The 14,763-nt window shown below is 45.0% G+C and overlaps 1 protein-coding gene across 3 annotated transcripts in view; it reads right to left on the bottom strand.

Moving 5' to 3' along the window:
- Positions 1-1,547: 1,547 nt before the first annotated feature.
- setd3 (SET domain containing 3, actin histidine methyltransferase) overlaps positions 1,548-14,763 on the bottom strand; it is a 28,137-nt gene continuing 14,921 nt past the window's right edge. For all 3 annotated transcript variants that reach the window (XM_034563262.1, XM_034563263.1, XM_034563264.1), the window contains 7 exons: positions 14,540-14,598; positions 12,951-13,065; positions 12,778-12,852; positions 11,703-11,869; positions 5,869-5,954; positions 3,518-3,678; positions 1,548-3,152 (listed from right to left, as the gene is read on the bottom strand). In XM_034563262.1, the coding sequence (XP_034419153.1) occupies positions 2,673-3,152; positions 3,518-3,678; positions 5,869-5,954; positions 11,703-11,869; positions 12,778-12,852; positions 12,951-13,065; positions 14,540-14,598 (1,143 nt within the window). In that variant the 3' untranslated portion in view covers positions 1,548-2,672. The remainder of the gene's footprint in view (positions 3,153-3,517; positions 3,679-5,868; positions 5,955-11,702; positions 11,870-12,777; positions 12,853-12,950; positions 13,066-14,539; positions 14,599-14,763) is intronic.

Genomic DNA, 14,763 nt, shown 5'->3' with positions numbered 1-14,763 from the left:
AGTGCTGGAGCCACAGAAAGAAGTGACACATTAAACGTGATACAAAAGCAGCGCATCGGAGTGCAAAGTGCTCGTGGACATCCGACCGTAAGGAACCAGAACCTTTAGTTCTGGTCAATGCATACCACTGTGGGCGTGATCATTTAGCACCACGCCCTCAGAACCTTACCACGGTTAACTAGGAGGTGGCCTAGTGGAGGCTCACTGATAGTCACCGCACATCAGGTACAAAGAGATACAATGTTTGTGAAGATTTATACAGTGTAGGTGAGACAGCAGTCTGGCTTTCAAGACATTCAAAATCACACTACCTATATAACCCACTAACAATGAACAGTGGTGTTTGATTCACTCCGTTCATCCAATTCTAAATGGGATACTAGATTACAAAAAGTTATATTTAGAACCACCAAGCAGTCAAAACATGTGTTCTGTCTATCATTTCCAGAAATATAGTAATTCCTTGAGTAAGTTTGGTACTATGCAACTACTGCTCACCTTGACTGAAGCTGCAGTGAAACACTTCTATTCTACTGCAGTTCTACAGGGTGTTAAAGCTCAAAAACACTAAAGGTGCACGTATTCCTGTTTTCAGGGGCTTTTAACCACATCTTTTTGGCTTAAAGTTGGTTTAGATGTCATCATGTGACCAACAGTAAATATGGCACATGATCATGTGACAGGTGGTTGCATATTGGCTGGAGAAGGAAACCTCTGGAGTCTCTGATGGGAATGTCCTCCTTTGACCCCGACTGAGACATGGACTTGAAGGGGTCAACGTCATGGAGTCAGAGGCCGTCTGGAGCAGATCCAGGACATCAAAAGGTGATACGAAGGCCTGCCAGGATATTTAGAGCCCACTCAGAGCCTCTAGTGACATGTTATACTCAATACCAAGGGTGGTTTTCCATTCCACCATATATTCATACATATGAATCTGAAATATATGATGCCCAGTGACAGTGTTGTGGCAGCCAACCACTCTTATTTTAATGCTGATCACGTGATGGAGCTTCGCTCATGGATCAGTTGTGAAATGGTCTCTGCTGGTTGGCAGCGGACAGCTCAGCAGAACCAGCGCCTGGCTTCAGCACAGGAAGTGCCCCCCGCCCCCCCTCCCCCCTCCCCCCTCCCTTTACACCACCACAGCTTTGTGTTGGGTCCCTTTGAGACACAACTCAAAGTGGACAGCGTGCCATGCGGTTCTACTGCGTTGACGCCATTAGGGCGCCGCTTATTGTTGTCACCTGACCCAAGTGATGGGAGGACATCTTGACCAACAACTTCATGACGACGGAAATGTGGTCAAAGGCTCCAAAAAAAATTATTCACGTGAGAATATTTTATCAATCCAAATAATTCATGTAATGCCATTGAGCTACATACAGTAACACTATAAACAAACCTGTAGAAGAGTAAAGTAATGGGTTAATGGTTACGACGTTGGAATTACACTTGACTTATTCACAACCAAATTACTGGTTTGAGTAAATGGGTTGAACTAGAATCTTCTACAATAAGGCTGATTGAAATTATAGCCAACATTGCACATTTCTCTCGAAGATGTATTGGCTGTCAGGGACTCAGGCAGTCGTGGCTCTTCAGTGCGAGAGTTAAAGTTATCATGATTAAAACAAGATCTTACCGACACTGCTCAGTATTTTTCATACAAAAAGTGTCATGTTGAAATACAGCTTCCAACCAGAGAACTCACTAAAAGTGTCACTGCGTCCTCAGTGCAGCATCACTGGGTCACTCATCACATCTGCAAATAATCACTGCAACGTAAACTGGGTACATTCATTAATATACTTCTTAAAACACACAGTAAAACATTAGTCCATGTTTCTTCCGTACATTTTGATGGTAAAAACTAACATTTTCATTAACAAAGGAAAAGCCAGCTTCTATTTTGTCCCATCATGCTGAACCATTACATTTAGCATCAATTGAGAAAAAGTGTTCTCATAAACGGATCCTTTTATCTTGAAATCAATTCATCTAGACACAAAGGGGAGTAGAGGGCAGTGACAGTCCTAACTCAGCAACACATCCCAAAATGCACTGGAGAATATATGATTGTCAACTCAAAGCATGCGGGACATGGAGGGAGACAAACCGGAGTAATAAACCAATTCACAAGATAAGAGACATTTTGGCTTTGTGGAGAAAACATATTCAGGTTTTTAACCTCTCTACACCTGAAAGGGTTTTTTCTGATCTGATGTGAGGTCAAAGGTCAGGGATGTCGTATGTTTACAGATTGTAAAGCCCTCTGAGGATAATTAGTAATTTGTGATTTTGGGCTATATAAAATAAACTGGATTGAATTGACCAATTAGCTGGAACCAGTTTCCCCCCTCCCCCGATCACTTTATTTCCATCCTGTAGGCTTCCAGCTGTTTCAATGTAAAGTTTCAAATGTAACAAAGAAAGAAGCTCGTAGTAGGCAACAGCTGTTCTGCACAGAAGGCAAAGGATCACACTGGCAGCATCTTTAAATAAGTTCAGCAGCATTAAACTAAGAAAAGCCATGCTGGATGAACATACAATCAGAACACTTCTGTGACTTTGATTTTCTTTTGAATTTTTTCAGCTTCTATATTTCTGAGTCATTTAACAGACGCAAAAATAAATAAATAGCATGGGCTATGGCAGTAAGTTAAATCAATTTATTCACGGTTCTCTTTGGGATCATCTTCAGTTCGACTGGCCCCGCCCCTTTGGCCGCTCTGGGTTGAACTGCCAATTGAGTCCAAAGTTGAAAAAGCATCTTTCCTGACCTTCTCCTCAGTCTCCTCCTGTACTGGCTCTCCATTAGCCTCCATCTCCATACCATACACATCCTTCTCCCCATTGAGGAGGTGACTGTGCTCCTCCACCTGCAACTCCTGGCCTTCTTCAACCTCCTCAAGCTTGCGTAGGATGATGGGAAGCTTTGCATCCACGTCAGTATTCTCTAGCAAAGCGATATCGCTTTCCTCGTACCGAGGCAGCGGAGCGCCGTCCTCCAGCTTCTTCTCAAAGTGCAGGCGTTTGGCACGTCCGCTGGCCGACGCCGTCTCGAGGATCTGCTTCTCGGCCAGCCGAAGCTGGATCGCCACGCGGGAATGGAGAGATAGATCAGGTTTCTCCAGCATGGTGCAGTCCTCCTAGAAGAGACCAGATACGTTTTTAATAGGTTAAGAAAGTGGGAGGGCCATAATAAGAATAATAACTTTATTTATATAGTACCTTTAAAAACAGGGTTTACAAAGTGCTCTACATAGAAGCAAGGCAAAACATAACGTCAGTTAAAAAATTAAACTTCACATATTCAACAAGCACTTATCAGATCTTCAAAATACTCGCCCCCACATCTTTCCGACTACAGAATTTGGGTAGCTGCAGCCTATCATTTTTGTGTTGTTCCCGAGTCTTTAATCCAACAATCGTATGATTGTGGCCATTGAACCGTTGTACAATACAGTTTGTTTGAATCCTATAAACCTTTAAACTTTAAATCCAGCCGACCGACCTGTGAGGTGGTCTTGTAGGTCTTGAGCAGCAGGGCAGCTCGGGTCTCCAGGAAAGTCCACAACTTGATCTCATTTTCCCAGCTGACGGGGAACTCGCTGTTACCCAGAGTGACGATCTTATTGACGGCTCCATCTCCCAGCAGGTAGTCCTTCAGTTCCCCTGGAATCAAAAGAAATGTATAAAAAGTACACACACACACAAAAATCAAGCAGGTCCTGAAGATGAGCCCGTGACAGAGGAGGATGTGGCCTTGTGGGATTTATGACGCCGGTGCCAGTCTGCATTCATATCTATGAATATTGTAAATCCCCTGGTAGCTCCCTCCACACATCTGGTGGCCTGCCTTGATCAATTAACCAGCCAAGGAATGGACAGATCTTGCCCTTTCCCTTCTTCCTTTCCTCTCCTCCCTCTTTCCGGTTCCGGTGAGTGTGAGCGGTGGTGGAGGATATGAGAGTGGCGGGTTTTTCCAATTAGTTAGTGGATAGTTTCCCTGGTTTCTACAGGGTGCGTACCTGCCTCATGTGCTGACCAGGAGAGTCTATAACCTGACTTTGTTTGTCGAGGTGCTCTCGGAGGAATGGCGTCCTCCGAGAAGGGAGTGAGGATCGTGCCGCCGGATAGGTGCTGCTGGCTGTGGGGGAGCAGGTCGGACATAAGAACCTGTCCTTCGCGTCCCGAATGAACCGAGTGGTGGTCGTGTTCCTCAAAGAAGAGATGTATGTGTACAAGCTGATTGAGAGCGGCGTGGTCGTCAGGGACACTCATGTGCAGGTGTCCCCGCTGTCAGCGCCCTCTACGCGGATCACTGTGTCCGGTGTGCCACCGTTCATCCCGAGTGAATCGGTTTTAATTGAGCTCCGGAGGTTTGGCAAATTCGCCAGTGAATTAAAGACGGTGAGTTTGGGATGCAAAGACCCCAAACTGAAGCACGTCCAGTCTCTGAGAAGGCAGGTGTTCATGTACCTGGACTCACCTGCACAGAGCCTGGAGGTGTCCTTCAGGGTGAAGCACGGAGACGGTACACATGGTGTACGCCAGCTCGGGGCAGCTCCGCTGTTTCGAGTGTGGAGAGATGGGCCACAAGCGGTTTACGTGTCCACGCAGAAAGCAGGCCGGCTCTGCGGTTGCTGGCGAGTGCGAAATGAAACGACGACTGGCGAAATGGCGACCTGGCGAAACGGCGTCCGAGTCCGCGAACCGGCGTCCGAGTCCGCGACAGATTGCAGGGTGAGCGGCTGTTGGTGGCACTGACGCACAGCTGGGGAACAAGCAAGAGGAACAGCAGAAGCAAGCCGAGGAGCAGCAGGTTACTGCTGCTGCAGAGATCATCAGTTCTCAGGCTATAGAGAACATGGAGGAAGAGGCTTCCACCAGTGTGAAAAACCTCTTTGGGGGTACAGGTGAAGAGCAGGGGGTCTCCAACAGCCAGGTGTCCTGTGGAGGCGCCATGGTTTGACTCTGGGTCGGACGATGCATCTCTCAGTGCAACCATAAGAAAGAGCACCGATGTCTATTCTCTAGAGGACATAAACTCGTTTCTGGACAGAACTTTTAACAAAACAGCTAAAGTGAGCGATTTTTTTGGTGACACTAATAAATTCATCAGATCAGTGGACATGCTTAAAAAACTGGTCGGCGTTGACCTGCTGGATGAAAGGAAGCGCTACCGGTTGAACAAACATATCACAAATCTACGGAGAGTACAGAAAGGGAAAGTTGTTAAAAGAGCTAAAAGAGGATGTCACAGTCACTGGTTTTACTTTGTTATTTTTGGACTGACTCTCTTCTCTGCCTCTCTCTGGTAGGGGGGGGGGGGTTCTGCTCTGTGGGGGATGAGGGGGAGCTGTGTGCTAGAATGTAAAGATGGGTTTGTTTGTGTTGTGTGTTTTTTTTGCCATGTGCCCGAAAGAGTTGGTTTTATTTTATTTACTGTAATTTTTCGAGGCTGAACTAATGTGATGATGTTTTGGTGTCTCCCTGAGTGTGGAGAAATAAATGGACTTTAAAAACCTCTCCTCTCCTCTCCTCTCCTCTCCTCTCCTCTCCTCTCCTCTCCTCTCCTCTCCTCTCCTCTCCTCTCCTCTCCTCTCCTCTCCTCTCCTCTCCTCTCCTCTCCTCTCCTCTCCTCTCCTCTCCTCTCCTCTCCTCTCCTCTCCTCTCCTCTCCTCTCCTCTCCTCTCCAGGAAGCAGTCTCGGAGGAGCATCAGAAACTGTGGCGTGTTTACTTTTAGAGTGCTGCCATGTTTGTGGCTTTGATGTTCCATGGGAAATGCCCTGCTGCAGGTATTTCAGTGTGTGTGTGTGTGTGTGTGTAAGTGTGTGTGTGTGTGTGTGTGTGTCTCTTACCCTCTGTCATGCAGAAGACTCTGAGGAAGGCTAGGAGCTGGGCTGAAATGGGGGGTTCATTACTGTGCAGAGCAAAGATACAGGATCTGAAAACAAAACATACAAACATTTGAACAGTAAATCAATATACACATCCATCAATCAAAAAGACAATGTGTAAAATGTTTACATATAAAACACACTCTTCTAGCACAATAAGCAGAATGTCAAACACATTCTGAACTGACAGCAGCCACAACGGAATAGTTCAACATTTTGGGAAAAGAGCTGACTTGCTTTCTTTCTTTAGATGAGAAGATTAATATCAATCTCATGACTTATGAGTGTATATTTATTGTTCCTGTGCAACACAATGATTTCCTAATTTGCTTTAACTAAAGAGCATCTATCTATTAATCTCAAACCTGTGTTCATCCGCGCAATGGGTGAATTAATAAACTGCCACCAACAAATAGTGCCACAATGTCTCTGCCCTTTAAATCACGTGTTCATGTACGGGTCAAACCAACAAGACTACGTGTTCATGTACGGGTCAAACCAACAAGACCATGTGTTCATGTACGGGTCAAACCAACAAGACTACGTGTTCCTGTACGGGTCAAACCAACAAGACTACGTGTTCCTGTACGGGTCAAACCAACAAGACTACGTGTTCCTGTACGGGTCAAACCAACAAGACTACGTGTTCATGTACGGGTCAAATCAACAAGACCACGTGTTCATGTACGGGTCAAATCAACAAGACCACGTGTTCATGTACGGGTCAAACCAACAGACCATGTGTTCATGTACGGGTCAAACCAACAAGACCACGTGTTCATGTACGGGTCAAACCAACAGACCACGTGTTCATGTACGGGTCAAACCAACAAGACTACGTGTTCCTGTACGGGTCAAACCAACAGACCACGTGTTCATGTACGGGTCAAACCAACAGACCACGTGTTCATGTACGGGTCAAACCAACAAGACTACGTGTTCATGTACGGGTCAAACCAACAAGACTACGTGTTCATGTACGGGTCAAACCAACAGACCACGTGTTCATGTACGGGTCAAACCAACAAGACCACGTGTTCCTGTACGGGTCAAACCAACAGACCACTTGTTCATATACGAGTCAAAGCAACAGACCACGTGTTCATATACGGGTCAAACCAACAAGACCACGTGTTCATGTACGGGTCAAACCAACAGACCACTTGTTCATATACGAGTCAAAGCAACAGACTACGTGTTCATATACGGGTCAAACCAACAAGACTACGTGTTCATGTATGGGTCAAACCAACAAGACCACGTGTTCATGTACGGGTCAAACCAACAGACCACGTGTTCATGTACGGGTCAAACCAACAGACTACGTGTTCATGTACGAGTCAAACCAACAGACCACGTGTTCCTGTACGGGTCAAACCAACAAGACCACGTGTTCATGTATGGGTCAAACCAACAGACCACGTGTTCATGTACGGGTCAAACCAACAAGACCACGTGTTCATGTACGGGTCAAACCAACAGACCACTTGTTCATATACGAGTCAAAGCAACAGACCACGTGTTCATGTACGGGTCAAACCAACAGACCACGTGTTCATGTACGGGTCAAACCAACAGACCACTTGTTCATATACGAGTCAAAGCAACAGACCACGTGTTCATGTACGGGTCAAACCAACAAGACCACGTGTTCATGTACGGGTCAAACCAACAGACCACTTGTTCATATACGAGTCAAAGCAACAGACCACGTGTTCATATACGGGTCAAACCAACAAGACTACGTGTTCATGTACGGGTCAAACCAACAGACCACGTGTTTATGTACGGGTCAAACCAACAAGACCACGTGTTCATGTACGGGTCAAACCAACAAGACCACGTGTTCATGTATGGGTCAAACCAACAAGACCACGTGTTCATGTACGGGTCAAACCAACAGACTACGTGTTCATGTACGAGTCAAACCAACAGACCACGTGTTCCTGTACGGGTCAAACCAACAAGACCACGTGTTCATGTAGGGGTCAAACCAACAGACCACGTGTTCCTGTACGGGTCAAACCAACAAGACCACGTGTTCATGTATGGGTCAAACCAACAGACCACGTGTTCATGTACGGGTCAAACCAACAAGACCACGTGTTCATGTACGGGTCAAACCAACAGACCACTTGTTCATATACGAGTCAAAGCAACAGACCACGTGTTCATGTATGGGTCAAACCAACAGACCACGTGTTCCTGTACGGGTCAAACCAACAAGACTACGTGTTCCTGTACGGGTCAAACCAACAAGACTACGTGTTCCTGTACGGGTCAAACCAACAAGACTACGTGTTCATGTACGGGTCAAATCAACAAGACCACGTGTTCATGTACGGGTCAAATCAACAAGACCACGTGTTCATGTACGGGTCAAACCAACAGACCATGTGTTCATGTACGGGTCAAACCAACAAGACCACGTGTTCATGTACGGGTCAAACCAACAGACCACGTGTTCATGTACGGGTCAAACCAACAAGACTACGTGTTCCTGTACGGGTCAAACCAACAGACCACGTGTTCATGTACGGGTCAAACCAACAGACCACGTGTTCATGTACGGGTCAAACCAACAAGACTACGTGTTCATGTACGGGTCAAACCAACAAGACTACGTGTTCATGTACGGGTCAAACCAACAGACCACGTGTTCATGTACGGGTCAAACCAACAAGACCACGTGTTCCTGTACGGGTCAAACCAACAGACCACTTGTTCATATACGAGTCAAAGCAACAGACCACGTGTTCATATACGGGTCAAACCAACAAGACCACGTGTTCATGTACGGGTCAAACCAACAGACCACTTGTTCATATACGAGTCAAAGCAACAGACTACGTGTTCATATACGGGTCAAACCAACAAGACTACGTGTTCATGTATGGGTCAAACCAACAAGACCACGTGTTCATGTACGGGTCAAACCAACAGACCACGTGTTCATGTACGGGTCAAACCAACAGACTACGTGTTCATGTACGAGTCAAACCAACAGACCACGTGTTCCTGTACGGGTCAAACCAACAAGACCACGTGTTCATGTATGGGTCAAACCAACAGACCACGTGTTCATGTACGGGTCAAACCAACAAGACCACGTGTTCATGTACGGGTCAAACCAACAGACCACTTGTTCATATACGAGTCAAAGCAACAGACCACGTGTTCATGTACGGGTCAAACCAACAGACCACGTGTTCATGTACGGGTCAAACCAACAGACCACTTGTTCATATACGAGTCAAAGCAACAGACCACGTGTTCATGTACGGGTCAAACCAACAAGACCACGTGTTCATGTACGGGTCAAACCAACAGACCACTTGTTCATATACGAGTCAAAGCAACAGACCACGTGTTCATATACGGGTCAAACCAACAAGACTACGTGTTCATGTACGGGTCAAACCAACAGACCACGTGTTTATGTACGGGTCAAACCAACAAGACCACGTGTTCATGTACGGGTCAAACCAACAAGACCACGTGTTCATGTATGGGTCAAACCAACAAGACCACGTGTTCATGTACGGGTCAAACCAACAGACTACGTGTTCATGTACGAGTCAAACCAACAGACCACGTGTTCCTGTACGGGTCAAACCAACAAGACCACGTGTTCATGTAGGGGTCAAACCAACAGACCACGTGTTCCTGTACGGGTCAAACCAACAAGACCACGTGTTCATGTATGGGTCAAACCAACAGACCACGTGTTCATGTACGGGTCAAACCAACAAGACCACGTGTTCATGTACGGGTCAAACCAACAGACCACTTGTTCATATACGAGTCAAAGCAACAGACCACGTGTTCATGTATGGGTCAAACCAACAGACCACGTGTTCATGTACGGGTCAAACCAACAGACCACTTGTTCATATACGAGTCAAAGCAACAGACCACGTGTTCATGTACGGGTCAAACCAACAGACCACGTGTTCATGTACGGGTCAAACCAACAGACCACTTGTTCATATACGAGTCAAAGCAACAGACCACGTGTTCATGTACGGGTCAAACCAACAGACCACGTGTTCATATACGAGTCAAAGCAACAGACCACGTGTTCATGTACGGGTCAAACCAACAGACCACGTGTTCATATACGAGTCAAAGCAACAGACCACGTGTTCATGTACGGGTCAAACCAACAAGACCACGTGTTCATGTACGGGTCAAACCAACAGACCACTTGTTCATATACGAGTCAAAGCAACAGACCACGTGTTCATGTAGGGGTCAAACCAACAGACCACGTGTTTATGTACGGGTCAAACCAACAAGACCACGTGTTCATGTACGGGTCAAACCAACAGACCACGTGTTCATATACGAGTCAAAGCAACAGACCACGTGTTCATGTACGGGTCAAACCAACAAGACCACGTGTTCATGTACGGGTCAAACCAACAGACCACTTGTTCATATACGAGTCAAAGCAACAGACCACGTGTTCATGTAGGGGTCAAACCAACAGACCACGTGTTTATGTACGGGTCAAACCAACAGACCACGTGTTCATGTACGGGTCAAACCAACAAGACCAACAGACCACGTGTTCATTAGTGACCACTTTCCACTATTACCCAGAACCAGACCAGCGGTTTACAGTCTTCATGCAGCAAGTTAAATTCCAGCATGAGCAAATAAGCGTACTGTTTCTTTACATTATCATTGTTTGAAATAAGAACTAATGCCATACAATAACTGTATAGTTGAACATATTGCCCACGCCAAAGCCATCCTTTTTGGTTTGTCTTTGACTAGAGAAGGAACAACTAATGGGAATGTTTGCACACAGATGATCTGCCAGTTTAAATGTACGACTGAAGACAACACCTCGACCTGCAAATCCACCGATTACATTAAGTCAAAGTCTTGCCATTCTTATGTCTCTAAAGATAATGTTGTTTCATATACTTCCTGTCACTTTGCTTCACAATCTGAGGAATATTTCAAACAAGTATGATTCGGGCCTCAAAGTACACAACATTTTCCCAGATTGTAGCACAGGGTTGACATTATTAGAATGTCTTATTATTAGAATACCCCCCTTCCGCCCATATGAAAGAATGTCTGTCCACTGCTCCAGCAGCAGCCAGCTCAGGAACAGGAACCCTTTGTAAAAACTGCTGTTTTTACAAAAGGGTAGAACAAATTTTAATATGAATAGTCAAATATGCTTACTTAATTCTTACAATTCTACTTGTCAAACAGAAATGAAGGAGTAAAAGAGTGATTTCCACATTGTAAAAAAGGTCTGACGACAGCAGCCGCTCGACATCTCAGCGAGGCACGACACGGAATCCTTTGAAAATGATCTATGAGCATATCTGTCAGTTTAATAGAGCGTCGCGGCAACAACAGGGATTGTTTCATTTAATTTCCACTGTTGAGATTTAGACTGTCATCAATAAGAGATTAAAAGGAGTCTGATTAAAATTGCAGAGCAGAGAATGCTGCATACAATTAAGGGGCTAATGATAAAATGATTAAGCTTCTTGGTGATTAAAGTGTTGGGGCGGTTGGCAAATTGATACTTGGTGGGGTGGGAGAGAAAAAAATAAAAAGCACCTACTGCAACATTTATAGTATGCGTTTCAATTACGCCAGAGGGGGCCTACTGTTCATCTAGTCTAAAGTGCACCCCGGCAATATGAAAGGTGGAGTTAGTCATGAACCTGAAGCTTTCTGGCTGAGTTTTCACAAGTGTTCCCTTCTGACAGCAGACACCATTTGGAGCAGACCGAAAAGAGGAAGAAAGGAGGAGTTAAACATACGCTGGGATGCCGGCTCGTGCCAGCACTTCGGCCTTCATGGCGTAGAGGCGTTCGCTCTTACTGACACCCAGCTTGATCTTCACTCTGTCGTGGGCATTGTCTTGGAAGAAGAAGCCGTTGTGGATGACAAACTCGGCATTGGATCGTGTGCCATAGAAGATGTAAATCTACAGGAAGAATAAATCATCACCATCAACAACATTATCATCACCTTTCTCTTAAGGAGGAGCTTTTCATTCACAGATTTGTAATCCATATTATGTACAGGTCACGCAGAAAGTATCTCTATGTGAATGAATGTGTCTGCTCTCATACTGCGGTAACAGCTGATGACGCTGTTCCAAACTACACCGTTCTTGGGGAAGCGTAGCACCCATCCTCCGGTGCCACTGGTAAACACTATAAGCTCAATCATCAATTTAGCTGTGAGCCGTCAACATGTTGAGAGCCGCTGAGACACAATTGAAATGCTCTCCACCCCGTATCTTGTACCTTTAAAAATTAAATCATCAAAATATTTTTAAATGGATTTGGTCACTCCTACTATTTTCTTATCATTTATTTATATTTAAGATGTATATGATTTGTGTTTTCCTTTCACCAGAGTTCCCATGAAGCTTTAGCTGAAAATATAAATTTGTCGGGAGTACGGAGTAATAAACGTATGTGAATCTGTACAATAAAACACATTGTAAAACAAAGAAATCAATTTAAAGCAGAAAAAGGCACTTTGAAGTGTGTCTTCTGTAGTGTGCCCTTGAGGACCAGTGAAAAAAAGTCTTCCACTGGTCCAACACTGTTCACCTTACCGTCCTGCTGAATCTGCATAACATTAGCAGGTGTGACGGCGAGTATGAATATAGCAAAACATTTTATTGCTGTGAAAATTCTAGTGCAGTGTTCAGTTTGTCTGAATGGATCCAAATCTAACTGGGTTAACCCGTGTTTAGCAGCAGCTGTGTCACAGGCTCCCATGAGGTTCAAATGGTCATTTTGTGTTGATGCTCTCTCCTCCGTCTCTCCTTTTGCAGTTGAGACAGTTAATGCTAAGTAGGAGTAGTAATAGTATCTGGACCTGTTCGTTCTCCTTGTAGTCCTGCAGTGCCACACACTCGCAGCGATCATCCTCCAGGTTGTAGCCGGTGGTGATCTGCAGATCAGCAACAACTTTGAATAAATACCTTTTGATGTTCATCAAATCAACAATAGTGTATGCAAGTACATGCGCGTGTGAGAGGAAGACTTTACCAGTCCATTGGTGTGGTTACACATGTCCCAGAGGGGGATCAGGGCCAAAATGATCCGGCTGCCGTCTTCAGTTGGGATCTGGTTCTGGCGGGTCATCACAGAGGACACTGCCCACCTGTCACAGAAATCAACCAATCCCTGCTTGTTATTTACTCCACTGACCTGTTAACAGTGTCGACATGAAATAATGTGAGCAAATGACGTGTCATCACCACGGAAGGCCAATGCAAAGTCAATAAGGATTCTTTTCCATGGTGGACACACATATTAAAATGTATCCACGTTACTAAGCATCGCTCAGAGCTAGTGGCGTAGTACGAACTGTGAGAAAACTACCGGAGGGCAGGTTGGGTTATTATGAAGTCAATATTTGTGATATTGATCACAACAGGTGTCTGCAAAAAGCACAAAAGATATTAAAAGACAAAAGCCACCCAGGCGCAGGCTATTTGCCATGCTGCTAGAAAGAGATACATTAGCATCAGCTGAAGTACCACCATACAACACACACTTGGTTTTTCTTGTGAAATGAGACTACACACTGCATTGACCCTATTGTAGTCTGACGATAAGTAACCGAGTAACCTAACTACTTGGTCCTGTTCCCTAAATCTAACGTTGACTTGTTTCCGTGGTGCCAACATGTCATTTTAACATATTACATGCCACCGATATGTAGTACCCAATTACAGGTCATGGTCAGGTCAGACTTCTGTGAGATCACGTTGGACATCCTGGACAATAGCAGGTCTCCTCAATAGGAGAAGTAAGTGACTCCAACAGTGGTATTGCAGAGAGAGAGAGAGAGAGAGAGATGAGGATGAAGAGAGTAAGAAGGAAGGAAGATGGAGGGCAGATAGTGTAGGGAAGAGATTTGAAGGAATAACCGTCACTCCTCCTTTCATGTGGAAGAATGTAGCTTAATGGAGAATGTCCATTACTACTCAGGTGATGTGTTTTACATGTTTGACCATTGTCTCCATGAGTTATGGTAACATTGCACTCAGAGTTAGTTGGTGAACAGAGTCATTGCTGATGTACTACCTGCTCATATCTCATAATAATCAGTCATTTAAAAAACAATTAAAGTTTTTAGTCCAACATTGACCTTCATCAAGCCTGCACGTTGGCAATGGCATGTATTGTGTATAGTGGGCCCCTCTCTGCCAATAATCAGAACATGAGGAATAGAAAGCAAACTGAGATTCTCAAAGAATAGAACAGGAATAAAAGTTGAACCAATAAGCCAGAATGTAAATTGCAAAAGATGTTTGTAACAATTGTTCCTGTTTGCTTTTGGTTTCTCTTCAAATTAAGTTTGAATAAGATGGCTTTTTTCTTTTCCATTTTTCTTTTCTTTTCTGATCATCTAACTTGTAGTTGTTGTTATTCAGTGCAATGTTATTATTACCAAAGGAGTGATGACCAAACCTACCAATTTAAGACCCAAGTTATGGTAAACCAGAATTATTCTTAGGAACATATTCTTTGAGAAAGGACACACAAATGTTATAGATGATATGACCATTTAAAAAACAGGCCCAGGCCCAGGCCCAGGCCCACACACACACACACACACACACACTGACCTGTAGTCATCAAATGTGAAGCTGTCCTTCAGGGGCAGTTGGCTGGCGGCGGGATGAGTCTGGGGATGGGGGGGAAGAAGGTGGAGGAGAGGAAAAAAGGAGGGAGAAGGAAAAAAATACACAATCAGATGTGGAATATCATCATGCAGGTATGTTGGAGGGGTTCTGCCTGACAGGGATGCCTAACAAGGACTGGTAGCAGGAGGCCACCACTGGGGTGTGCA

The sequence above is a fragment of the Cyclopterus lumpus genome, chromosome 22 (assembly GCF_009769545.1).
Source record: "Cyclopterus lumpus isolate fCycLum1 chromosome 22, fCycLum1.pri, whole genome shotgun sequence".
Classification (NCBI taxonomy): Eukaryota; Metazoa; Chordata; class Actinopteri; order Perciformes; family Cyclopteridae; genus Cyclopterus; species Cyclopterus lumpus.
The sequence above is the reverse complement of the archived record's forward strand: the minus strand, read 5'-3'. Positions and strand labels throughout refer to the sequence as shown.